Here is a 27500-nt window from a genome sequence, read left to right on the forward strand (position 1 = left end):
GGAGGAATTTGTGGAAATCAGAAACGCATGGCTTTACTGTCTTGTTATTCCGCCCTGTTCCACCTGGATAGTGTTGTGAATCTCACATAAATTTGAGTACAACTTATTTAATTAATGGGAATGGACGTTTCCTTCAAACTCTGCACGAGTCTTGGTCACATTATGAGTCTTGGTTGTAGTGTGTGCGCAGCATCACTGATGGGATTTAAAGGTACACTGTGCAGGAAATGGTCAAAAAGGGTACTGCAACTATGCTGCTCATTGAAACTGGGCTGTCTATTGCCAAATTTGATATTTTCATGAAAGTTTACGAAGTAATAAACAAATATTTTCTAGCATGGCCCAAGTACAGTCATTTTTGAAGCTAAAAATGGCTATTTCTGGAAATTCAAAATGACGGACAATGGAGAAGACCCCCCTTTTCATGTAAGAAAAGTGAAATTTTTTCAGTCATAATGAATACTTAGAATTTTATGGTGGTGGTAAGTTTTCATGAAAAAGGTAACATTAGTGAATGGGCAGCATGAAGTCTGGAAATAAACAACAAAAAATCTCACACAGTGTCCCTTTAATGAGGTGTCTGTGTCTCAGGAAGTTAGAACTGCCACACAGTCATACAATGTATATTTAGGGATGCACGATGTATCGGCCAGATGAATCGGTATCGGCCAATATTTGACATTTCTCAAAATATCGGACATCAGTCCGATGGGTAAAACTGGGCCGATGTTAACACCAATGTTTTTTTTTTATATGTTACGGTTCTAAAAGATTGGACTTGATGGTGACTTTCATTCTTTCTTCTAGTTTGTCTCTATTTTTTATCTAATTTTATCACAGGGAGTTAAAAAGGGTTTTTTGGAAATAAGAGGACATTCAAAAATTCATTTTGTTTGCATCATTGTCAGTCTGTATTAAATGTTATCTCTTTAAAAAAAACAAAAAACATCGGTATCGGTTATCGGCCAAAACCGCAATATAAATATTGGATATCGGTATCGGCCGAAATTTTTCACATCTTGCACCCCAATGTATATTACAAAAAACACCCATCAGATTCATATTCTATAGGTTTGCCTACAACAGGAAGGGTTAAACTTACCATCATTTGAAATGTAGTGTTCAAAACCTGTAACATCACAATATGATTACCAGTAAAATCTTTGTGAAGTGGGTTACAGATTACCAATAGTGTTCATCAGGTTCATTTCAATGAAAACTATTTCTGATTTGTTAATTGTTCAGCTGTGTTGTTACGCCCCTGTTGTATTACAAATTACCATCTGGCAACATATTATAGTTCATCAGCTCCAGAGATATTCTATAGAGATATGGCAACATAATAGGGTTCTATGGGCACCTAACGCGACCAGGTTCCGGTCTGCCTAAAGGGGCGTGTCATAATGCTCCTACAATGAATAGAACAATCCTTAGGTCTGCCTAGGTCTGCCTAAGGGGGGGCATAATAGAACCAGGAAACAATGGGCCAATGGAACCTCTCTCTCTCTACTCTCTCTGTCAGCTCCCTCGTCACACCTACAGGATACACCTGACTGATAAGTTATTAAATATTCACATTAGCAGACAAATAATAAACGATCATCCATTCCAGACACCCACATAACACGTGCACACGTGGCCACACACAAAATGCACTCTACGCCAGAGAGTATGAATATAAAACACAAACACCCAAAACATTCCTGCTATGCTTCAATCAAAATGGCGCACATCCATCCCATCCCACATCCTGGGCCAAGCTACCAGGGGGCCGGGCCGGCAGACAGAAGAGCAAACCTACAGTAGGCCCAACGCAGTGTGTTTGGAACGGAGTAGTGGAGCGGAGAATGTTTAAACGTCCCATGCTTTGTCTTGGCCACAGCCACACCGAGAGAAAGAGAGAGGGAGAGAGAGGAAGAGAGTGAGAGAGAGAGAGAGAGAGAGAGAAGGTAGAGAAATGGAGGTACAGAGAAATACAGACAGAAAGTCTGATAGAGAACGAGAGAGGAAGAGAAAGAGAAGGAGGAGAAGAGAGAGAGAGAGAGAGAGAGAGAGAGAGACAGAGGGAGAGAGAGAGAGAGAGAGAGAGAGAGAGAGAGAGAGAGAGAGAGAGAGAGGGAGAGAGAAGGAAGAAAAAGTGACATAGAAATACAGACAGAGTCTGGTAGAGAAAGAGAGAGGGAGAGAGAGAGAGAGAGAGATAAAGAGAAAGAGAAAGAGAAAGAGAGAGAGAGAGAGAGAGAGAGAGAGAGAGAGAGAGAGAGAGAGAGAGAGAGAGAGAGAGAGAGAGAGAGAGAGAGAGAGAGAGAGAGAGAGAGAGAGAAGGACGAAAAAAGGGAAAAAGGGAGGGACAGAGAAATACAGACAGAAAGTCTGATAGAGAAAGAGAGAGGGAGAGAGAGAAAGAGAGAGAGAGGGGGGAGAAGAGAGAAAGACAGAGGATAAGGATGAGGGACTTCTGCAGACACAGCAGTTGGATGAGCGCTCTACACTATCAATGGCACCAAGGAGCTCTCAAACAAAAACCAAAGGCCACCGCCATCCTGTTGCCAGGACAAACCTGCAATCCTGTACGTCAAAGATGTTCGGGCCTACGCTGGTGTTCAATCCTGTACGTCAAAGATGTGTGTGTGTGTGTGTGGCTGTGTGTGTGTGTGTCCTGCAATCCTGTACGTCAAAGATGTTCGGGCCTACGCTGGTGTTTGTTTTTCTCCGAAGGGGGTGGATTGGGGTCGAGGTCCTGTATGTGTATGTGTGTGTGTGTGTGTGTGTGTGTGTGTGTGTATGTGTGGGCCACGTGTGTTGGTTTGGCCGAAGCATCGGAGGGATGAGGTCACTGCTGCTGCTGCTGCTGGTGATGGTGGTGGTGTTGCCATAGCAACGCCTGACCACTGGCGCCAAAAGGCCACGGGGTCGCGGAGAGCGTAAGCGCCCGTGACTCGGCAAAGGAGGCGAGGGGAAGCTGTGTGTGTGTGTGTGTGTGTGTGTGTGTGTGTGTGTGTGTGTGTGTGTGTGTGTGTGTGTGTGTGTGTGTGTGTGTGTGTGTGTGTGTGTGTGTGTGTGTGTGTGCGCGCATGTCAAGGCAGGGCAGCATGCCCCATGTCTACTTTCCGGTACTTGTGCCACTCCTCCAGAAAAAACGTGTGCCAACCCAAGCAGCCAAGACTGTGGCAGCATGTCCGCTGAGCTGAGCAGGCGCCCTTGTGCCCTCTCTCTCTTTCTCTCTCTCTCTCTCTCTCTCTCTCTCTCTCTCTCTCTCTCTCTCTCTCTCTCTCTCTCTCTCTCTCCCCCTCTCTCCCTCTCTCTCTCTCTCTCTGCGCTTGTTAAAGCCAATTCCCCCCCAACCGACTTTCCCGGCCAGCGCTCTTGCCCCCCCCCCCCACTTCTGATGGAGGATATACAAATGTGTGAGTTGTGTGCATGTTTTATGCTGTGTGTAGGCTGTATGTGCGTGTGCATGTGCGTGTGCGTCTGTGTGTGTGCATGTTTATACGCGTGTCTGTCTGTCTGTGTGTGTGCATGTTTATACGCGTGTCTGTCTGTCTGTGTGTGTGTGTACATGCTGCACATGTGCCAGACAAAGTCCCGGAGATGCAGTCCAGTGACCAGCCCAAGCCCAGGGCCACAAAGACCATTCCAGGCCCCTGGCCCTGCCTGCTAAAGCCTGCCCGCCCTGGCCCGCCTTTACTTTCGACCAACAAAATATTGACTCGGGTGATTTAACGTCCCGCGTTGCAATGCCCCATTGAAGGTCACAGCCCATACCTACAGGTGGTCATGGGACAATTGCTGTCCAGTCTGGTCTCGTCTCAGAGAGAGAGAGAGAGAGAGAGAGAGAGAGAGAGAGAGAGACAGAGAGACAGAGAGAGAGAAACAACGGCTAGATATTTGGCAGTCAGTAATCCTGTGGCCATATATTTTATTTTCAGAGATGTGCCGGTGGTCCGATGGGCCGCCGTTGCCATAGCTTACTTCCTCTTAGAAATGCTCCCCTGCCTTTGAACGTGACCATGGATGACTCCCCCTATGGAGCAAACGCAGATGGCTGCTGCCGTTTACAGCAGACTTTATGTTACAAGGAAACGGTATAAAGTATAAAAACAACCTCAAAATAAGAAGTCCAGGGCAGCACAGCCAGCTATCAAGAAGGTAAGTCAACATATGTCTTGGTTTCTGTCCCTCACACTTTAAGGTAGACATTCAGGGTTCAGAGAGGTGAAAGCCCTTCTACGTTTTGCCTGGTCTCCCCATGCCCTTGTACTACTCCTTTCATAGAGAGGGTCTCTGAACCTCCATAACTGGCTTCGCCAAACCAAATGCAGTGCTTTAAAATCACGTTTGATCGATTGATTGATTGATTGATTGATTGATAATTGTTGTAGGGGCCGTGGAGCAGACCGGTAGGCTCATTGCCTTTTGGGCGGAGCCGCACAATACAGGCTTTTTGTAGTAGTCCTGCTGTACATAACCGTGTGTTTTGTTTTTCAAAACAAAGTGTGGAGAGGCAGCCTTGAGCTTCTATGCTTCAAAGCTTTGGAACCAGCTTCCAGATGACGTAAAAAATGCACCCACTATTGATGGCTTTAAATCTAGACTCAAGACAAAGCTGTTCTCAGATGCTTTCCCCTAGCTTAAGTTACATATCATTCTTATTTCTTTATTATTATTATTATTATTATTATTATTTTTATGTTTATTTAATTTTTATTTTTTTATTATTATTGTTACCTTGTATTTTATCTTAATGTTTTACATGTTTTTTGACTCTGATTTATTTCCTTCTTTCTTCCTTTCCTTTCATTTACATTTGTTAACTTTGTGAAGCACATTGAGTTGCACCTGTGTATGAAATGCACTATACAAATAAACTTGCCTTGCCTTGCTTTGAAGAGTGTTCCAATCCGTAGGGAAAGATTACAACTTCTCACTTCATCAGCAAGGGATGACTTCCCTTTGAAGTGCACTCCAAACCTAAGTGAAGTGTGGAGTGGTGGAAATGGGACACAGCCCATAACCTGCTAGACTACCAGGAGAGAAAACAGCAGCCATTCTCAAACTGCGGGCCCGCAAGGTACTCCCCCTTCTAAAAATGAAAATAATAATGTGTTAGTTAGTAGGGGTCGACCGATACAGGTTTTTCAATGGCCGATGCGATACTGATTTTTCTTCCCATCACCCTTGGCCAATACGCAATTTCCGATACCAGATATTTGGGGTCGATATGGGTTTAAAAAAAAGATAAAAAATGACAAATATTCCAGGTCTCAAGTTAGAAATAAAAATTCCTTTAACATTATCAAATAGAGGTAGAAATTTTCCAACGACAATAGCCACACGTCTCTGACACCGGCTTACCACCAACCACATTGACTAACAAATGTTCTGCGGCAAACACTGATGATATGGTCTGATAGGACAACAGATGTGAAAATCTGGCTGAGTAGGGTGTGAGAGAGCAGGGGCCAACTACACAACACTACACTACACATTCTCTCCGATTATTCACACACAGCAACCATCTGACACTAATTAACACAACTTTTCAGCCACGTAGGTGAGCTAATTAGAGATATGAGGTCAGGTAAAAGCCAACACACGGCAGGAGTTTTTTGCCGTTTGAAGCTGGGGGTTACCCTGCCCTGCCGTGGCCAACCGGTTGGGCACTCGCCTGCCATGCGGCTGACCCGGGTTCGATTCCCAGCCTGGGTCCTTTGCCGACTCCTCCCCATATCTCTCCCAATTCGCTTCCTGTCCACCTCTCACACTGTCCTATCAAATAAAGTCGAAAAAGACCATATATATACGGGCCACTGCTTTACAAGGCAGCCGAAAGAAATATATATATATAAAGAAGGTGGGGGTTACCCTTCCCTTGCGTAACAAACGAGAAGTGTACTATTCTCTCATACTCATACATACATAAGTGTGTTGAATGATTAACAGAGTAATACTGCCAATGTAAGCAACATGTCATTGACAGGAGACATTCAAATTTGGTTGGCTTTTCGAGTGCAGTGCAGTGGAACACTGGTTCCGTGGCGGAGATGGATGATGTCATAATGGCGTAGATGAATGATGTCATAATGGCCTCCACTCTCGCAGGCGCTCTATTCTATTGGTCACCATTCCGGGCCACTGCTTTACAAGGCAGCCGAAAGAAAAAGAAAAAGAGAGAGAGAGAGAGAGAGAGAGAGAAAGAAAAGCAGAAAGAGAAAGAAAAGCAGCCCTGTGCGTGCAGGGGCACCTCCTGAAAGCAGTCATTACACTGCCATTTGCACCTGCTGCCACAACTTAAGGTTAAACACTGCCCTCCACATCACTTGGACAGGTGCCAGGGAACATTTTGACAGCTGTCAGTTGTTTGAACTTGAAGTCACAGAGTAAACCGAGGGGGCATGGAGTCAGCGAGTCAGTCGATTGAGTCGAGAGGCATTAGCTGGTGAGATCCGTCAGGCGCGCTCGCCGAGCCTCGGGACAAAGTGCTGAGGGACTGGATTCTAAACACCTTGTCAGCTCTAACCGAACAGTTCTGGTTCACGGCGACCGCTGCACCAACTGAGCAAAGGAGCGACGCAGCCTCACTCAGGAATTACGCAAGCCTGCCGCCTGGCCTGACCACAGTCCAAGGGGCCCCACGGGCGGGCGGGACCTGGTAGCCACATACTGTATGTACATCCTGTACTGTGTCCACCGAGAAACAGCAGCAACAGTGTGTGTGTGTGTGTGCAAAACAGCTTCACTTATGGGCCGGGATTTCAGCTCTGCTTGCCTTGCCAGGCATGTTACTGTATGTATGAGGCCAGGCCGAGCAAACTCGACCCTTCACCAGGGGTTTCTATTACGATGCCGTCAATGCAAATAAATTACATAAATCAAACAATAATAATAACAAAAAAAGATGTATCACACACACACACACACACACACACACCCCTCCGGTTCCAAGAATTTGGCCCTTGCAATAACGGATTTATATAATATACTCTGACCTAAGCACAGTGATTTTCAATGAGGTCTTGCTGCGATGGTCATTTCGGGCTGCTTGATCAGCTCTAGGCCCCTGTGAATGCACCCCCCCCCCCCCCCAAAAAAAAAAAAACCCCTACATTTATGTGTCTTTTTTGCCACAAAAAACGGAGTTACTGCGTTCTTGGCTAGTACAACTGTCTACTCCCAAACCATTCCCATTGGAAATTGCTGCAGTAACTCGCCGACTTACTGCGTTTTTGAATTGTATGACGTAACATAATTTTTGCACTTAGTTTCAACATGATTTTTCTCCAAAACGGGACGATGTTGGACCACAGTACTTTGACACAAGACAAATGAGGTAGTTTAAAGCCCATTTCCGATCTAAACTCAATTTCAACCATTTTCAAGTTACTGCGTTCTTCTTTGGCACGGCAGTATGGGGCGGGATTTCAGCTCTGCTTGCCTTGCCAGGCATGTTACTGTATGCAGCCAGGCTGAGCAAAACTCGACCCTTCACCAGCTTACCAGCAGGGCTTTCTATTACCATGCCGTCAATGCAAATCAATTAAATAAATCAAACAATAATAATAACAAAAAAAGATGAATCACACACACACACCCCTCCGGTTCCAAGAATTTGGCCCTTGCAATAACGGATTTATATAATATACTCTGACCTAAGCACAGTGATTTTCAATAGAGGTGCTCCGATCACCATTTTTTGGCCCGATCACCGATACCGATCACCAAAAATCTTTATCTGCCGATTACCGATCATTGCCGATCACAAAAATGATTTCCTATTTTTTTAATAGCATATTAATTATCCTTATTGAATACCATTTCTGCCCATAAACCAATCAATTTTAATTTGCATATGTCTATTATTAGGCTATTATTATTATTATTATTATTATTATTATTATTATTATTATTATTATTATCTTTCAGACTAGTGTTGGTAATACAGTCTACAGTATTAATCAATGTATAAGTTATTGCATAGAATAACTAAACTAAACTGAAACATTAGGCTACATCAAATAGTCTTCCACATACGAGAAAAAAACAACCTGTCGCTTTAAATGAGCAGCCTCGTGAGGAGAGCCCCTCCCCTCTCTGTCACCGTCCACAGTTGCAGTGCTCCACTACCGTTCTGAATGTCTCTCTCAAGTTTTAACCACATCTGTCGCCGTTTGGTGTTTCAGCGACTATCAAACTAATCGACTGACTGCCAATTACAACTTTGAAAACAATAATTGACATGTTTGTGCTGACAACGTGAAGTTGTCGCGTGCTGACAGAGGCAACTACACAGGTTATAACGTAAAATGGCTCACTGGCGAGTACTCAATAAAGTAAACGGCGCATGGAGCGGAAAATCAGATCATTGTTGATGCAGATATGTTATGAATGGTGGAAATGAAGGGGGGAATGGCGAAAAGTTATAGACAAGCAAAGATGCCTTCTTTTGGTGCACTTGCAGCTGTGCAGAGCCAGCGCCTACATGCAGCGCCAGGTGTAAAGGCAAATGGTTGCGTGAGGAATTTAATATCTCTCGATCGGTTTTTTGATCGGCATGTTTTTCCGATCACCGATCAGGCTATTTTTGGCCATTATCGGCCGGTCATGATCGGCAGCCGAGCAATCGGAGCACCTCTAATTTTCAATGAGGTCTTGCTGCGATGGTCATTTCGGGGTGCTTGATCAGCTCTAGGCCCCTGTATTGGTAGTGACTGGGGAGAGGGTGCGGACTGTGGAGGGTGACACAGCAGAGACAAGGGGTGTAAACCACAGCCTTCATGACGATACGATACAGTATCGATTTCTTAAATAAGGGTTTCGATTTTTTTTAGATACTTAAGAATTCCCCACGATACCATGCGATTCGGTTCGATTCGATTTTTTCCAATTACTTTTCCACTACTATTGTGTTATGGAGGTAGGGCATTGCACAGGGGCCAGCGATTCGATTCTTTTCGATTCTTAAGAATGCCCCACGATACGATGCGATTTGATTAAATCGCCGGCCGATACTTCCGATACATCGATACATTTCGATTTTATTTACATCCCTAGCAGAGACAGAGGGCCTCGGAGCCTAGCCAGCGGGAGCAGTGTGGTTCGCAACCTTTTTGTTGTGCATAATATACATGGGTTCACTGTGTTTAGAAACACAGTGTTGTGAGGAGGGGCAAGACACTGGCAGCCAACCACGTGAGCTAATTTTTTGACCGACAGCTGTTTGCAACAATCAGAGGATGAGTTGTGCGCAGCTAGTTTCGCACAGTCAGGAGAAAACAAAATGTAGAACAAATGTACACTGTATAGGGATGCACGACACCATATATATATATTTTTTTTAAATCCGTACGAGTACATTAACTTTTACAGTTGCCGATACCGAGTACCGATATGTGAGCGCAAGGGCCGCCCGTGGCCCAATAGGAGGAGGACGTGCGAGCGCGAGGGCCGCCCGTGGCCCAATAGGAGGAGGACGTGCGAGCGCGAGGGCCGCCCGTGGCCCAATAGGAGGAGGACGTGTGAGCGTGCGGGTCGTGCGTGGCCCAATAGGAGGAGGACGTGTGAGCGTGTGTGGCCCAATAGGAGGAGGACGTGTGAGCGCGAGGGTCGCCCGTCGCCCAATAGGAGGAGAACGTGTGAGCGTGCGGGTCGCCCGTGGCCCAATAGGAGCAGGACGTGTGAGCGTGTGTGGCCCAATAGGAGGAGGACGTGTGAGCGCGAGGGTTGCCCGTCGCCCAATAGGAGGAGGACGTGTGAGCGTGTGTGGCCCAATAGGAGGAGGACGTGTGAGCGCGAGGGTCGCCCGTCGCCCAATAGGAGGAGGATGTGTGAGCGTGCGTGGCCCAATAGGAGGAGGACGTGTGAGCATGAGGGTCGCCCGTCGCCCAATAGGAGGAGAACGTGTGAGCGTGAGGGCCGCCTGTGACTGTTTTCACAGCTGGGAACTGGGCCCAGAGCCCTCGCCCCCAGCCCTATAGCTGACAGTGGCACCCCTGGAGGGCTCGCTCATAACCTCAAACACACACACACACACACACACGCACACGCACACGCACACGCACACGCACACGCACACGCACACGCACACGCACACGCACACGCACACGCACACGCACACGCACACGCACACGCACACGCACACACACACGCACACACACACACACACACGCGCTTACACTTATACGCAAACACTCTCCCTCCACACAAAGTAGCTGCCATCACTCAGCTCCATATCTGTCTGCAGGAGACGCCGTGGTGGTGAACCAAAGACCATGACGAAGAGTGGGTCAACCTTCTCCAGTTGAGACCAAAGTATTTGCGGTCCTGATGGGTTTTGGTGCAAAACCCTCTGTGGGGATAAATTATCAAGAAAACACCAGTAGTATGGCCTGACGTGGCAAAGCCCCTGGTGATTCACAAGGAGAGAGAGAGAGAGAGAGAGAGAGAGAGAGAGAGAGAGAGAGAGAGAGAGAGAGAGAGAGAGAGAGAGAGAGAGAGATTTTCAGTTCAGAAGATTCTGGAATCGTCCGTTCCTTCTCGAGGCTTTTTTTTTTTTGTCTTTCCACCCAGACACATACCTTGTTCCTCCAATAAATTCCACCTCATCTCAACAGAAAAAAATGAAAGAAAAAAGGAAAGAAAAAAGGAAAGAAAAAGAAAGAAATAAGAAAACCACTGGGATGGGTTCCTGGACGAGCTTGAGTGCTGTGGTGTGTGTGTGTGTGTGTGTGTGTGTGTGTGTGTGTGTGTGTGTGTGTGTGTGTGTGTGTGTGTGTGTGTGTGTGTGTGTGTGTGTGTGTGTGCGTGTGTGAGTGACTCACTCACCCCCATGATCTTGCTCCTCTGTTCCACATCCTCCCACATGGAATGGACGATGTAGCGGCACATATACTTCCCCTCACGACCCTGCTGCCGCATACGCACCAGGCACATCCTGCAGGAGGAGGAGAGGAGAGGGGGATAGAGGAGAGGAGAGGGGGAGAGCCGAGGAGAGGAGAGGAGAAGAGGAGAGGAGAGGAGAGGAGAGGAGAGACCTTTAAAAAGCCTTTTATTAACACCATTCAGCCATCATACATTAGCACAGTACAGCCACTGCCCAAAAGCAGAACAACACCCCCCCCCCCCCCCTATATGTTCAAAATCAGCTCTCCGTCCCCCCCAACCTTACACAACACGTCCGACACACACCAAACGTTTGAAAATGTCTCCAAATCATTGACCAAGTGATAATACATGTATTACACCTTGATGAGAGGAGAGGAGAGGAGAGGAGAGGAGAGGAGAGGAGAGGAGAGGAGAGGAGAGGAGAGGAGAGGAGAGGAGAGGAGAGGGGAGGGGAGGGGAGGAGAGGAGAGGAGAGGAGAGGAGAGGAGAGGAGAAGAGAGGAGAGGATGAAGAAGAGGAAGAGAGGAGGAGAGAGGAGAGGAGAGGAGAGGAGAGGAGAAGAGAGGACACAGAGGAGTGGGAAGAGAAGAAGAGAGGAGAGGAGGAGAGGATGGACAGGGGGGAGGAAAAGAGAGGAGATGAGAGGAGAGGAGAGGAGAGGAGAGGAGAGGAGAGGAGAGGAGAGGAGAGGAGAGGAGAGCAGGAGAGATGAGAGGAGAAGCGAGGAGAGGGTGCGGAGGAAAGGAGAGGAGAGGAGAGGAGAGGAAACAGGGGAGTGGGAAGAGGAGAGGAGAGGAGAGGAGAGGAGAGGAGAGGAGAGGAGAGGAGAGGAGAGGAGAGGAGAGGAGAAGGAAGAGAGGAGAGAAAGAGAGGAGAGGAGAGGAGAGGAGCGTGTGTGTGTGTGTGTGTGTTTGTGTGTTGGGTCAAACAGGTTGAAGAGACGGGTTAGGTGGATGAAGAAGAGCCTGTTGGAGGCATTTTACTCTACAAAGTAATGTAATGTGCAAAAAGTGAAAAAGCAGATAGAATCTCCCCAACTGCCTACAGCAGATTACATGATTTACTGGTTCATCATCATTGACATGGCGCTATATGCAGAGTTTGTACGTCATGACTCTAACAGTCATGTTTGGCCTACTGTAGGTTCTTACATTTCTTCAAGCTGGAATAAGGGCAAAAGGTGCTGCTGTTTCTCACTGCGCATGTTACATACTACATCTCCCATGTGTGGCTTTGACCGATGAGAGGAAATTGAATGTGTGAATGTGTGTGTGCATTTGTGTATGTGAGCGCGCGTGCGTGAGCATGTGTGAGCGTGTGTGTGTGTGTGTGTGTGTGTGCGTGCGTGCATGCATGTGTGTTTTGGATTACAATTTGCACCACTGTAATAGTTTGCACCCTGAGCATTAATCAAATGCCTGTGCTTCATCACCAGGAAGGCATTCATTATGAGAACCTGAGAGCCTTTCTGCTGGCTCAGGGCAGCACAGGCCACGTAAGCAAAAAAGTTAAACAAAAAATAAAAAACAAAAAAAATGATTAGCATTTAGCTGACACTCTTCCATAGAGAGAGAGAGCGATTTACAGTCAATTAGGTCCAAAGAAAGGACCAAAGCCACCCTGCATCCTGCACCCTGCAAAGAATTATACACCAAAAAAGAAAAAAATCCCAAGAACCAATCCCTGGGCTAACAGCGCAATGTAAATGAAAGCACGACGTCATCAATCTTTAGGTTCTTGGAACAGTACGAAAAGCTTGAGAAACATGGGGGGGAAAAATCTCAGCACTCAAGACATGGAGAAAGTTGTGTTCTTTCAGTGGTTCTCAACCTTTTTTGAAGAAATGCCCCCCCCTGACCATAAGCATGCCAACACCCAATAGCAAGATGTTAAAGATAACGAAACAGCACAGCCTACTACTAATAATATATGCTATATTTTCTTATCATGCTAAAAGATCATTACACACCTTTCTAGAATGACATTCACTTTAAATGGGCCCTCCGTCAATTTCAGTTTGACACCCCTGCTCTACGTTGACTCCCAGACCAGTAGGAAGTACCGTATGTGGGTGGCGTCCTGCACTTGAGCAAGACACTTAAAACGGTACCGAAAATAACCAAGTCACCTTGGACAAAGGTGACTACTAAGTGTAAGTGCAGCGGCAGTGTAATGCAATTAAGCCCCAGCAAATAGAAAAGGTGCCGCGACGACTAACACCCTGTTGCCATCATCAGTCTGATGGGTTACTACACATCAGACTATAGCTCTGGTTCAATTAGAGAAGGGGGTCATTTCACGTAATACTTTAGGCTTGTTCAGACCAACAGAGAACCGTGTCGATGCCCGTTCCTGCAGCTTATCTCGAACCGGCTGGCTTGTTCACGCCGCAAGTCTGAGCACTCGGGAACTGGAAAGTTGATTCGCAATGTGAACCAAAAATGCTGCTTGTGTCATTTATAGAGCCAGAAAAAACATAATTTGTTTGTGAATTAAATAGACTTAGTTGACATAATCAAGACTAAATGTACAGTGTCCTTCCCTCTTTTAACAAAAATGACAAAGGCTAAAATGGGTTACGGTGCCCTTTCCCTATTAAAACCTAAATATCTCAGCCTCTGAAGCACATAAAACATGAAATAAGTTGCATTTAAAAGCTAGAACCTTCACTTTGCACTATAATGTGTGCTCCAACATACCCACATTTTTAATAAAACAGCTAAAATCTCAAGCACCTGAATATGCTGTGTATATGTCGCTCCAGGACACAATGGGTTAATTAAGACTTCCTTAGTCCGTTTCTCCCGTAGCGCTGTACCTCCTGTGGCACGCTGTAATAGTTATGCGAAGTTAACTAGCATCATCATGGTACTACACTACCATGACCTGACACAGGGAGCCCGTTCCAATGTTCGTACTTTCCGCCCTTCCCGCACAGTGTTTGGGTACGCAGGGCGGTTTCATTTCTAATCGCGGCGGTGAATTGTACTGTAAACTACCCGGATAATACCCTCAAACCGGACTTTTTTGAAGTGTGGAGTTATGTACAATTTTCGCACTCAACGGCCGCCATGTTTGTTACGTAGTTTCCTCTCTGGTTGAGTGTCAGATCATCAAACTGCCGAATCTCTGTGATGACAGCATAGTTTTGATTCCAAAGACAATAGCCATGTGTATAAGAGAAAGGGGTAACTTAAAAAAAAAATTGTCAACATAAGGAACAGTGTCTTCCGTGATGAATTGTATATTGGCGGTTGGTAAACTCTGATGACTCGCGACAACCGTCATTTCCGTGAGGTGCATCAGACAGAACGTGAATTGGACCTGCACTTCACCCTCAAATGTTGCCGTTAAGTTGAGGGTGGAAAGTGCACTGCATCTTCGTACACAGTGTGGAGAATGGAACACGCTCAGGGCCTTTGGTAATGCACTGAGTGCGTTGCAATATGCAACCTTGCCTCCTCCACTTGCGCTTGTCTCCTCGTCCCGCCTCCTGGTCCCTCCTCCGTGGAGAAAACGATAAAGTTTCCCAGCTGTCAGCCTAGCCACAACAACTTTTGAGGGACTGTTTTTCATTCACCATCCCAATTGCAAATGAGAAAAAGACTCTACAATTGAGCTTTTGCAAGATATTGAAATATAATGCTGTTGTCAGTGATGTCATCATGACATATTACTTCCTGGTACGAGGAGAGAAGCAAGTGGAGGAGGCAAGTGGAGGAGGTAAGGTCGCATATTGCAACGCACACAGTGACTTGATCATGGCCATTTTGGTTAACAGCAAATTTACTATAACTGCGTGTCTGAATGGGTTAATATATTAGTTTCAGAATCATGCCAATGCAGTTCTACGGTTCTGCCTTGCGAGTAGAAAGGCACATAAAAGTTTTGTTAAAATCTGTGTCGGTCGGCCGGGCCCTAAAGTGTCCGATTTCACATGAAATGACCCAAAAGCTGGCAAGTCTTCAAGTAAACCTGCTGTATGTCTATGTCTTCACACTGACGGCATGCGCAGGCGGCCAGAATCAACCGGAGTGAGGGACGGAAGTCATTATTTCTCTACGTAGGGTTGCTGAATTAGGCGTCGACCAAAGCGAATTTGCCAGGGGCAAAGCAAACTGGGTGACCAGAGCAAATTTCAGGAGTTAAAGGGACACTGTGCAGGAAATGGTCAAAAAAGGTACTGCAACTATGCTGCTCATTGAAAATGTGTTGTCTAAGGCCAAATTGTATATTTTCATGAAAGTGTACTAAGTAATAAATTAATATTTTATAGTATGGCCCAAGTAGCTTTGCAGCTAAAAATGGCTATTTTTGCAGCTAAAAATGGCTATTTCTGGAAATTCTAAATGGTGGACCATGGAGAAGATCCCCCTTTTCACGTATGAAAAGTGCAATTTAACATTAGTGAATGGGCAGCATGAATTCTGGAAATAAACAACTAAAAATCTCACACAGTGTCCCTTTAAACCAGTTAAGTTTATGTAATGAGCTATAATGCAGTGCCATGGTTCTGGCTGAAACTGCAAGAGTGCCATCCCATGATGCAACTGGCCATCTTCCTTCATGTTCCTTCTTTCCTTCATGTCAAGGCTATGCAGAGACTCTGCAATATGCACCTAGACAAGTATCAATTGAGCCCAATACGTCAAAACTGCAAACATGGACAATATAGTGAACAATGTGCACGCACTCACTCACTCACACTCGCAAAGTACGCACGCACGCACGCACGCACGCAAGCGTGAAACACACAACACATATGGGCGCTCCGAGGGGCAGAGAGAGAGTGAGAGAGTGAGAGAGTGAGTGAGTTTGATTTAATCCAGGCTGCGGTTTTCCAGCTTGTGTCATCCAGCATCCTTAAGTAAACAGACTGGCTCATAGGAAACTGGCTTTGAATGGGAGGAGGGGGCAGGAGAGGGGAGGAGAGGGGATGAGAGGAGAGGAGAGGGGATGAGAGGAGAGGAGAGGAGAGGAGAGGAGAGGAGAGGAGAGGAGAGAGGAGAGGAGAGGAGAGGGGCAGTGGCAGTGGCAGTGGCAGGAGAGGGGAGGAGAGGGGAGGAGAGGAGAGGGGAGGGGAGGAGAGGGCGGTGGCAGGATAGGGGAGGAGAGGGCAGTTGCAGGAGAGGAGAGGAGAGGAGAGGAGAGGGCAGTTGCAGGAGAGGGGAGGAGAGGAGAGGAGAGGAGAGGAGAGGAGAGGAGAGGAGAGGAGAGGGGAGGAGAGGAGAGGGGAGGGGAAGAGAGGAGAGGAGAGGAGAGGAGAGGAGAGAGGAGATGAGAGGAGGAGAGGAGAGGAGAGGGGAGGAAAGAGGAGGAGGAGGCAGGAGGAGAGAGGAGAGGGGAGGAGACGGGAGGAGAGGAGAGGGGAGGAGAGGAGAGGAGAGAGCGGTGGCAGGAGAGGGGAGGAGAGGGGAGAAGAGGGGGGGAGAGGAGAGGAGGAGAAGAGGAGAGGAGAGGGGAGGAGAAGGTGAGAGGGGAGGAGGAGAGGGCAGGAGAGGAGAGGGGGAGAGAGGGGGAGAGCGGGCGGTGGCAGGAGAGGGGAGGAGAGGGGAGGAGAGGGGGTGAGCGAGAGGGCGCAAGCGGGGCCATTTGATGAAGAGGGCGGTGGCAGGAGAGGGGAGGGGAGGAGGAGGAGGCAGGAGAGGAGAGGGGAGGCGGAGGAGGAGGAGGAGAGGATAGGGAGGAGAGGAGATGGGAGAGGAGGAGGAGACGAGAGGGGAGGAGACGAGAGGGGAGGAGACGGGAGGGGAGGAGACGGGAGGGGAGGAGACGGGAGGAGACGGGAGGAGAGGAGAAGAGGAGAGGGGGGGAGAGCGGGCGCAAGCGGGGCCATTTGATGAAGAGGGCGGTGGCAGTGCAATTCATCATCAGGCCCCTCTCGTGAGCTCACGCATTCCCCTAATGCCTCGAAAACAGCCAGCTCCTTTATGCCACATGTAACCCGAGCTAACTAGGCTTTAACATAAATTACCATATTTAAAAGCCATGACCCGCCGCGCACATAAAAACTTAAGGGGGTTCAACGGTGACTGGGTTTGTGAGTGTGTGTGTGTGAATGCGGGTGCGTGTGTGTGTGTGCATGTGTGTGTGGGGAAGGGGGTGTGTGGGTTAGGTTAAGTAGAGTTTGGGAAGTGTGTGTGTGTGTGTGTGTGTGTGTGTGTGTGTGTGTGTGTGTGTGTGTGTGTGTGTGTGTGTGTGTGTGTGTGTGTGTGTGTGTGTGTGTGTGTGTGTGTGTGTGTGTGTGTCATGGAGGTAGTGGAGATTGTAGGAGTTATACGACTGGAACAGGTCAGGCCTCCGTCTCTCGTCTGTGACAGTTTTAGCTCCTGCCGCTTGCCTCGTTCCCGCGGCATGGCATCCCCAAACGGCCGCAGTACAGTATAATACAAAACAATACCAGGCAGTACAGCCACTGGTAGTCTGTGTGAAATTGCACAAAACGGACTGGAGAGCTGTTTAAAGTGTACGTCGGGTTACATAACGGCGACGATTCGAGACACTGGCAATTCTACTCTTCTCTGCGGTGTGATTATAAGATAGTAAGTACAGTACTGTTGCTCTGGGGTGGGGGGTAATAGAGTCTAGGAAACTCGGGGATCATCTGGGCTACAGTGTGCCATCGCCACCTGACAAGGAGAGTGAAGTGAAGTGAAGTGAAGTGTGCGGTAGGGGCTGGCTGCATGATTATGGAAAAAAATCATAATCACGATTATTTTGGTCAAAACGGTAATCATGATTATTAATCACGATTACTGTTTTTTTTGCTGTTTTTTTTTTTTTTAATTATAACAAGATGAAATATAACCAAGAATGAATTATATACGGGATGAGCAAAATAAAATGAATTGTAATATGTAAAGGCAATAGCATGAAACTTGGTTGGACAGATTTCTGTCCAGAAACACCAGCCTGTCAGTATGTTCTGACTTCAAGGACGCTCTCAAAAGGTAGGTCACTATTGCCACGATTAAAGCACGATTGAAATTATGACTTTGATTTCACGATTTTCGATTATTTTCGATTAATTGTGCGGCCCTAGTGTGCGGTGCAGAGAGCAGAACTTACCAGACGTGGAGCTGAGCCACGAGGAACCAGGAGTTGAGCGTGTCGGGAAGGGAACACTCTGAGAAGCGGAGACGAGAGAGAGAGAGAGAGAGAGAGAGAGAGAGAGAGAGAGAGAGAGAGAGAGAGAGAGAGAGAGAGAGAGAGAGAGAGAGAGAGAGAGAGAGAGAGAGAGAGAGAGAGAGTGTGTCTGTGTGTGTGTCTGTGTCTGTGTGTGTGTGTGTGTGTGTGTGTGTGTGTGTGTGTGTGTGTGTGTGTGTGAGTGAGTGAGTGAGTGAGTGAGTGAGTGAGTGAGTGAGTGAGTGAGTGAGTGAGTGAGTGAGTGAGTGAGTGAGTGAGAGAGAGAGAGAGAGAGAGAAGAGAGAGAGAGAGAGAGAGAGAGAGAGAGAGAGAGAGAGAGAGAGAGAGAGAGAGAGAGAGAAAGAGAAAGAGAGAGAGAGAGAGAGAGACCAAGACAGACACAGACAGAAATGAGTGAAAGAAGAGACGAGAAGAAAAAGAGAAAGGCAGACAAACAGGGTACATATGAAGTAAAAAGTGTGAAAGAGAGAGTACAAAATAAACAAAATATTCAAATGAATTAGAAAGAGGGAGAAAGCCATCAGAGAACGCAAAAAGCAACCGGGAGAGAGAAAGCAAGTCGTGGGCCAAGCCTATGCAAACTTGGGCACCTCTTCCAAAACCACTATTGAGTTTACACCTGTTTTTCCCTCTGCTAAAGCAAACAGCATAACCAGGCTGTAAAGTGTCATATAAATCTTTCAGGACAGCGAAGAAAAGGTCCCTTCAGGCAAATTTAAGCATTTCTGTCAAAGTGAACAGCGTTTGGACGCTTGGACCCTTTTCAAAAAATAAAAATGAGCATGACATAAGACTCATAAGACCTTCTCTCCTTATTAGCTTCAAGGCCCTACAAACATACCCCACGCTCCCCCACACTCCTCCACATACCCCAACGCTCCTCCACATACCCCACACTCCACTCCTCCACTCCCCGTATACACCCTTCTCTCCCCCAACTCCACACTCCTCCTGTTTCTTTTCCTTACATCTCTTCTTCCTAACTGCTTTAGTTTCTACAACACCATCAGGGCTGAACTGACTATCCTAGTGGCCATTTCCCGGTGGGCCCTGCACCCTCGAGTCGTGAGCCCCTATTTTCAGAAATGTTTAAAAAAGAATTAAAAAATGTAACATTTCTGAAAATAGGGGCCCACAAGGGTGCGGGGGGGGCACCGGTGAGTCAGTTCTGCAACGCTAATTATGGGGGGGTTGGGGCTTGAAGCCCAAAAGTGCCCGGGCTCCCATTTCTTCCCCAGTTCAGCGCTGACAATCATCATCATTCCTCCCTTCTGCTGGTTTCTTTGGCTGAGAAGTAAGCGGAGGGGGGTTCTGTGACTGTTAATAATGAGTGTCAATAATATCCCCAACATTATGAGGCCAGAGGAGAGAACTGATGGCAACACACCAAATGAAATGAAATCAACTTACTTTCAAAAAACTCGTCGTAGTTGATTCTCTCTACACAGCATGTGTACATACGAAGGGCTGCGATCTTTATTTTCTGCAAAAAGAGACCAAAGCCCAGACATATTCAACATGAAATGGAGAGGTATGCATGATTACAGAAAACATAACAAGAGGCATTTGGCATAAACACAACACACATGACCATTTCTCTCCATACTAATATACCTTCTCAAGACATGTAACTGAACGTCCAAATGATGGTGTGAAGAGAAAGGCATCTAGGGATGCACCGATACCACTTTTTTGAAAACCGATACAAGTACGAGTACATTAATGTGTGTACTTGCCGATACCGAGTACCGATAGCGATACCTTTTACCACCAAAACACAATGAAAGTAAATGCATGGCCTTGTTTTTTGTTTTTTTTTCCAGCTGTGATATTTTTATTGTCAATTTCCATGTAGACGTAAATGTATGAGGTGGCACGTTTTTTCCATCATGCTTTCAAGTCCACAGAACATGATAAGATTTTGCATTGTTTTGTGTAGCAGTAGCAGTATCCTTCCTGGTATCGGCAAGTGCTTGAAGACCTGGAATATTTGTAATTTTTAACCTTTTTTTAAACCCATATCGGCCCCAAAAATTGGGTATCGGAAATCGGGTATCGGCCAAGGGTGATGAAAAAAAAAAAAAAAAAACGGTATCGCATCGGGCATTAAAAAACCAGTATCGCTCGACCCCTATCCTACAGTTCACTGCATGAATTGGATAATAGTCTGCACTGCCACACAATAACGTGGAATAAAATTGAGTGAAGGGAAGCGAAGTTCAGTATTCCATTCTATCAGCTCAATTGTCAACAAGTTGTAGCAAATCAATTGAAACATTCGTGTCGCTGATTTGATTGGCTGAACCCTGGCAATTGTCACTCCTCGCATAGGGTTACACTCAACTTTTTCACTTGGTGTCCACTTCTCTTTGCTAGACTTCATAGCAAACGGAGGATTTTGTTTCGCCAATTCACTTGCATGTATCTTGCTGTATCTCCAAAAGAAAGGATCCAATGTCCACACAAAGCATTTCCCGTTTTGTTGTCTTTATATTTCGTTCAAGCACAATGAGCATACATTACAGACACGGCAGGTCAAGCACGCGACCCGTGCAGGAGTGAAGCAAGTGAATACCGTTCTGAGGATGAATTCTATTTAATGAGTCTGGCTCATGTATTCAAAATGAATTTCGGAATGTACAAGAATGTACACCTCGCGTTTGTGAGCAGTGGGTAAATGGTATAGCCCAGTGTTTCTCAACAGGGGTGCCGGGGCACCAAGGGGGCCCGCGGAAACGTGGCTGATGAATAAAATTATGTAATATAATACATATTTGTCTAAATTGATAAGTTAATGAAGTAATAAAGTAAATATAGGTAAAATAAAGTACATATAGGTCGCCCCAGTCAGCTGCAACTTCGAACGTAGGTCGTGTGACGTCTCCAAATGTGTTACTTTTCTAAGCTTGTGTGGTATCAGATGCGATGCCACATTACTTCTTGTTGGTTTGGGGTGCCTTGAATTTTTTCATGAATTCAAAGGGTGCCTCGCCTGAAAAAAGGTTGAGAAACACTGGTATAGCCTACTTAGTGATGTTGCCTGATGTTCACTCTCTATTCCTCCCTACATATCAATAAGGTATTCTTTACAGCAGGGGTGGGGGATTATTTTAGCTCAAGGGCCCGAGTGATTTTAGAATACTGGCCAAAGGCCCAGATGTCACAGGCATAAGAAATAATGTATGTTGGCATTAGATGTTTGGCCATTTTAATCACATTCATGCACATTGTAATGAAATGTATTTAGTACCATTAAACACAGTAGCCTTGGTGAATCTGAAAGCCCCAAGATCACTGTGTCTTCTTGGGTAAACATTGTAAGAGTGTTGGGTCATCATCTTTTTTGTAAAGGCACTGAGAGCCAGATGAAATAGCTCGACAGACCACATGTGGCCCCCTGGCCTGAGATTGCCCACCTCTGCTTTACAAGGACAATGGGACTAGGGGTGTAAATCACAGCCTCCATGACGATACGATTCAATATCGATATCTTATTATTCCATGCGATACGATTCGATTTTTTCCGATACTTAAGAATGCCCCATGATACGATTCCATTCCAATTCGATTCCATAAGTTATTGGGCAGGGGCCAGGGATTCGATTCTTTTTCGATACTTAAGAATGCCCCACGATACGATGCGATTCGATTCAATCATCAGAATATATCGCGATAAATCGATACATTTCGATATTATTTACACCCCTAAATGGGACCTACTATGCCGAAAAGAGAGTATAGGCCCTACTTAACAATCATGAAATTGCTGTCACTGAGCGCAGTCCCGCTTGTACTGCAGACGGCTACTTCCTCCTCTGTTGCTGTAACAGGTTCCTAATCCATCTCACCCTTACTGGGTGCCAACACTCACCAACCTAGCAGTGTGTGTGTGTGTGTGTGTGTGTGTGTGTGTGTGTGTATGAGAGAGAGAGAGAGAGAGAGAGAGAGAGAGAGAGAGAGAGAGAGAGAGAGAGAGAGAGAGAGAGAGAGAGAGAGGGAGAGAGAGAGAGAGAGAAAGCTGTCCCTGGTTACTTAAGACAGTTGAGATCACGGCAGTCTCAGCACGGCCTTATGGGATACGTTGCAGCACGGCCTTATGGGATAAGGTGCAGCATGGCCTTATGGGATACGCTGCAGCTGCCACTGGACGGCTCAGGAGGACAGCGGGGCACAAGCTCAGAGGCAACCTGACTACAGCACCCAAATACTCCAAGTGTAAATGTGTGTGTGTGAGAGAGAGAGAGAGAGAGAGAGAGAGAGAGAGAGAGAGAGAGAGAGAGAGAGAGAGAGAGAGAGAGAGAGAGAGAGTGTGTGTGTGGTGTGCGTGTGTGTGTGCGTGCGTGCGTGCGTGCGTGCGTGCGTGCGTGCGTGTGCGCGTGTGCCCGACGCGTGTGTGTGTGTGAGAGAGAAATGTTACATGGTGTATGTCATCATACGTGCAGTTGGCCAGCGCCAAAATGATGGCATCATCAACAGAGCCCAAAGCGTGCGCTATAATACACAGAGCCCAAAGCGTGCGCTATAATACACAGAGCCCAAAGCGTGCGCTATAATACACAAAGCCCAGAGCGTGCCACTGCATACAGTACAGTGCCCTGGCCTGAACCCATCACACTCAATGGAGCCCAATTAGCGGCCACAACCCCCTTTATTTTGATTGGGGCCTGTAAAAGGGGACCACTGTGAAATGGTCCTAAAACAAATATTGTCATTAATGACATAAGCACGGGTCTTTAAAAGGACTGAACATCTGTGAAGTCTGTTTTCTTTCCTGACCTAGAAGTAAGAAATACTACGTTCCTTCCACCATAAATATTTTCGAATATTTCAAATCACAATTTTTGATCCACGGTTCAATACATGGGTTAATGGTTTAAAAAACAAAACAAAATAATGTGCTTTTTTCACATTCGTCAAGGTTATAAATAAAATGACTACAATAGGTTATATGTAGAGTAGGATAAATCTGGCTACTAAAATAAAAAAAAGTTTACAAATAATGATGCTGATGATGATGATTTGAATCTTGGAAGGACCATCACCTGAACTACCAGCAGTAGTTTTCTGGACTGAAGGGTAACAGAACTTTTTTTTTTAATTATTATTATTTTTTAAGTATTTTTTGGGGGCTTTTCAGCCTTTATTGTTTTATTTGTGAGACAGGATAGTGGAGAAGAGACAGGAAGAGAGCTGGGAGAAAGAGACGGGGAAGGTCCGGCAAAGGACCCGGATCGGGAATCGAACCCGGGTCGGCCGAGTGGTAAACGTGTGCCTACCATATCAGCCACGGTAGGGCCAGGGTAACAGAACTTTGAAAGGGATTCTGTTCTTGCACCGCGATAGTTTTGTGTATCTGCGTATCGGGATCTCTCAGTTCCATACAATATTACAGCCCTAGAAATATATTGTTGCATGTAAAACAGGGCAGAAAGGACTGTAACCTGCATGTTTACAATAGGAGACAAGATTATCAGTTGCAATTCGCTTTATGTGTGTAGAACAACCTGCTGTCAAAAGTGCTACCTGTGAGAGTTGGTCTTGCTGACAGAATAGAAAAAAAGATGAAATAAAATTGAAATAAAAAAATATACAGGACAGGCAATAATTTACCCATTTGTTGTATTTGAGAGGTCCTGTGAAACCCATGGCCTCGATGAGCTTGGTGAAAGCCCCCACTTCCTCCTCTGAGGCCTGATGCCTTACCGTAGAAAGCTGTGGAGCACACACACACACACACACAGACAACAGTCAGGGCCAAGTGTGTACGTGTGTACATTTATTTATGTGTGTGTATATACCAACAGCTGACTGACTGACAACAGACGCACAAGGGCACGGTAACCTCTGACATAAATACATTTAACAGACACACGCATGCATGCACACGCGCGCATACACACACACACGTACACACCTGTGTATAGCCTTATATGAACCACATGCAGTTGTCCTGGCTAATGTATTTTTAGACATGGCACAGGCGCTGGAAACAGCAGACAGTCATGGGCATAGAGCATCATATGACATGTTTGTTTATCATGAGGTCAGCAGAGCAAAGGATCTATGGCCCAATACCAGGGGACCGAACACTGGTGTGGCAGGATACACATATGAGTGAGAAGTCCCCCGCACACAAGAATCCTTTTTGTTGTATTTTATTTTTTCATGGCAGGATATCTGGATCTGATGAAGACTGTTGAGGTCGAAACGTTATCCTGCCATGAAGAAATGAAATAGAACAAAAAGGATTCTAAGTGCTCGGACTTCTCACTGAGAAAACTACAGTTGCCCCTCGCCCTGCACCTTTCCCTGGGATGTGCACAATACTCTCCTTCAACAGGATACACACATATGACTCAGGGTTCTGGAGGGTATTCCAAGTACACATTTCAAGGCGGGCATAAACTGTGCAATATTTTCAATCGTGGGTATTAAGCTCCTTCTCACACTGCACGAGGGAATTTAACGATTTAAAAGTTCACATCTCACAACAACTCACATCCTCACACTATACGAGCCGACAGTCGGATGCAAGCAGAATGCTCCCACTGTGCAACATGCGTACCTGAGGTGGAGATGAGGACGCGCTCAAGAGCGAATCGCGCTGCACTATCAATTTGTGCAACAGTGTGAAATCGGGTCGTAGCACTGCTTTAACTGTGCGATTTACTCACGATGGACAACCAGGATTTCAAACAGTTTTGATTATCTTGCTGCCCTACAATTGTACGATCATGAGGTGAAATCGCTTGTCGTTACCCTATGTACACTACATGATGCGAGACTCACAACTGACCTCCTATTGAGCAAGAAATAGGCCCGAATCCCAACAAGTCGAGCGAGTGACAAATCGTGGAAAAATTGGGCAAAAAGTCGCACAGTGTAAGCCCGGCTTTAGGTGACTTAAGTTTAACTTAACCTGAATCAGGTTCTTGGAATACTCTTCTGGAGGTGGCGCTGATTGTGGTTTGGGTTATGGTTTTATTAGCTTCACAGACTACAAAACAGTAAACTTACACTGTAGTCCCTTTAGCACAGCCTTGTCAAGACATTATTGCCCATCTAAAAGCTACATTGCATTACATTACATTAAGCCAGGGGTGGGGAACCTATGTCTTGAGGGTCGCTTATGGCCCTTGAGGCCGTTTTATCCGGCCCCCAACATAATTTTAATGTTATCCGGATTCATATGAAATATGAAACATTCTTTAAAGGAATCTTAGAAATTACATGTTCAATACGATTAGGTTATATTCAGGCGACTTGGAGAAGGTGGGGTATGTTTTAAAGGTGGCTGCCTTCAATATAGGCCTAAAGCGCTGCGGGAAATCCTGGTTTGTGTTCATAGTATGGCCCTTGGAGGACTTGTACAGCCCTTGGAGGAATTTGAAGTGGCACTTCGAAAGAAAACGGTTCCCCACCCCTGCATTAAGCAGACATGTCTATCCAAATGTCTACAGTGCGTACTGTGTTGTACACAGTAATGGGCAACCTGGATTCATTACTTTACAATCCAGTGTCACATATCTTTAACAACCTGGTTTTAGTCGTCCAATTCAACCAGGTCATCAATGTGTCACTGGGTTGTAATGAATCAACCCAAAAACAAATGAAGCAGCACATACGCCATACATGCAATCAAAGCAAAACATACAGAACAATATTTATGATATATTGCTGTTAAAGGGACACTGTGCAGGAAATGGTCAAAAAAGGTACTGCAACTATGCTGCTCATTGTAACTGGGCTGCCTATTGCCAACTTTGATCTTTCCCTGAAAGTTTACTAAGTAATAAACACATATTTTCTTGTATGGTCCAAGTAGAGTCATTTTTGCTGCTAAAAATTACTATTTTTGGAAATTCAAAATGGCGTACCATGGAGAAGATCCCCCTTTCCATGTATGAAAAGTGCAATTTTTCCAGTCATAATGAATACTTAGAATTTGATGGTTGTGGCAAGTATTCGTGAAAAAGGTAACATCAGTGAATGGGCTGCATGAATTCTGGAAATAAACAACTAAAAATCTCACACAGTGTCCCTTTAAAATGACAACGGTTAGTTACGTTGAAGTAAGATGTTGAGCATACCTGTCTGTGGCTTTGTAGGGTTCTGCATGGCGTCTGGGAGGAAGGGGTGGAGCTGGCAACAACTAAAACTCGGACACAACCATCTTGCTCTATTGCCTGTAAAACATCAAATAAATGATTATGTAAGGTGTGCAAATGCCATGCATTATGAACCGACGTGCATACAGGGCACAGGGTGACATTTTGGGTTCAGGATGCTCTGGGGTAAAGCCATACACTTTCACAACATTGGGAAGATATTGCTTCAATAGAAAAGGACTTAAGATAGACTTGAGATGCACTTGTGTTGATGGAACTACAGGATGATGCATGGCCGTAGGCAGTCAATCAGCTGCCTTTTACATCTTCAAAAGCTTTAAGTTAACAAGCATGTTTAAAGTACTATATTTTTCAGTGATTTATTTATCAACAATGCAGTATTTCCTTGGACAACAAGCAATTAGATAGATTACTGGTCTTTTTAAAAATCCATGTTGGAAGCGGAATAGTCCAGCTACAAATTTCCTCTTATAATAGGCTGAACCTGACGGTAACAGCTCATCTCATCGGGCAGTTAGATTAGCTAATTAATCATCTTTTATCTGGTGCACAGGCAACGGGGATGCATGGCAGGATTATTACTCCTAAAGTTGGAATACCAAACTGATTACTGACACAATTTCACTTCGTACACACATATCTAGTACATGCAGTGAAAATGCTACAACCAGCTCTATACCAGGACTAAAATTGATCCCTTGTGTTTGTTCAGTTCTGGTGTCCCACTGCGTTGTTTTAATGAATCTCTAGCCATTCTCTTTGAGACAACAGTAACGCAGAGTACATGGATATATAAGCGTAACACTACCATTTCATAGGGCATGCACTTGTTAAGTTACTGTACTCGGCAGGATAATCATCTGCTGTTATGTTACATCTGAGTGTGACAAAATTAATGGAGACTTTCAAACTCAGTGTGTTTTCCAAAAGGCGTTCTAATGGATTTAGACTGATATTTAGAGGATCTGAAACTAATTGTGCTTCATCTGGCATGATGAAGAAAGGCAATGTCCATCGTAAATATAGCCAAACTACCTCGAGTTCCCACTGTATCAGTCAAGTTCATCCAACATTAACTGGCTAGTTACGACAGAGCTACACACAGCATTGCTGGCTGACGGTTGTTTTGAAATTATTAACGTGTACATTTAGAAAAGTATGCACTTCGACCGCTATCGTTTAGGCAGGGAGAGCTGTTGTGGCCAAAGACATACAATAATTTATCCACAAATAGTCATTCGAAGCTACAGAATCAATAACAAGTAAGTGCTTGGACGCTAACGCTAACATTACCTTTCCCAAAGTGGCCTTGGATGCTGAAACGCTTAAAATGTTCCTGACGGC

The 27500-nt window shown here is 45.7% G+C and overlaps 1 protein-coding gene across 1 annotated transcript in view; it reads right to left on the bottom strand.

The window, feature by feature from the left end:
• Window positions 1–27500, bottom strand: part of LOC134463054 (ubiquinol-cytochrome-c reductase complex assembly factor 1) — a 49336-nt gene that overhangs the window by 21631 nt on the left and 205 nt on the right. The window contains exons 1-6 of the mRNA XM_063216301.1: window positions 27450–27500; window positions 26118–26213; window positions 23638–23739; window positions 19438–19510; window positions 17950–18007; window positions 10822–10930 (exon numbers count right to left, since the gene is read on the bottom strand). The exon at window positions 27450–27500 is cut by the window's right edge and continues 205 nt beyond it. Coding sequence (XP_063072371.1) covers window positions 10822–10930; window positions 17950–18007; window positions 19438–19510; window positions 23638–23739; window positions 26118–26213; window positions 27450–27500 — 489 coding nt within the window. The remainder of the gene's footprint in view (window positions 1–10821; window positions 10931–17949; window positions 18008–19437; window positions 19511–23637; window positions 23740–26117; window positions 26214–27449) is intronic.

The sequence above is a fragment of the Engraulis encrasicolus genome, chromosome 14 (genome assembly GCF_034702125.1).
Source record: "Engraulis encrasicolus isolate BLACKSEA-1 chromosome 14, IST_EnEncr_1.0, whole genome shotgun sequence".
Classification (NCBI taxonomy): Eukaryota; Metazoa; Chordata; class Actinopteri; order Clupeiformes; family Engraulidae; genus Engraulis; species Engraulis encrasicolus.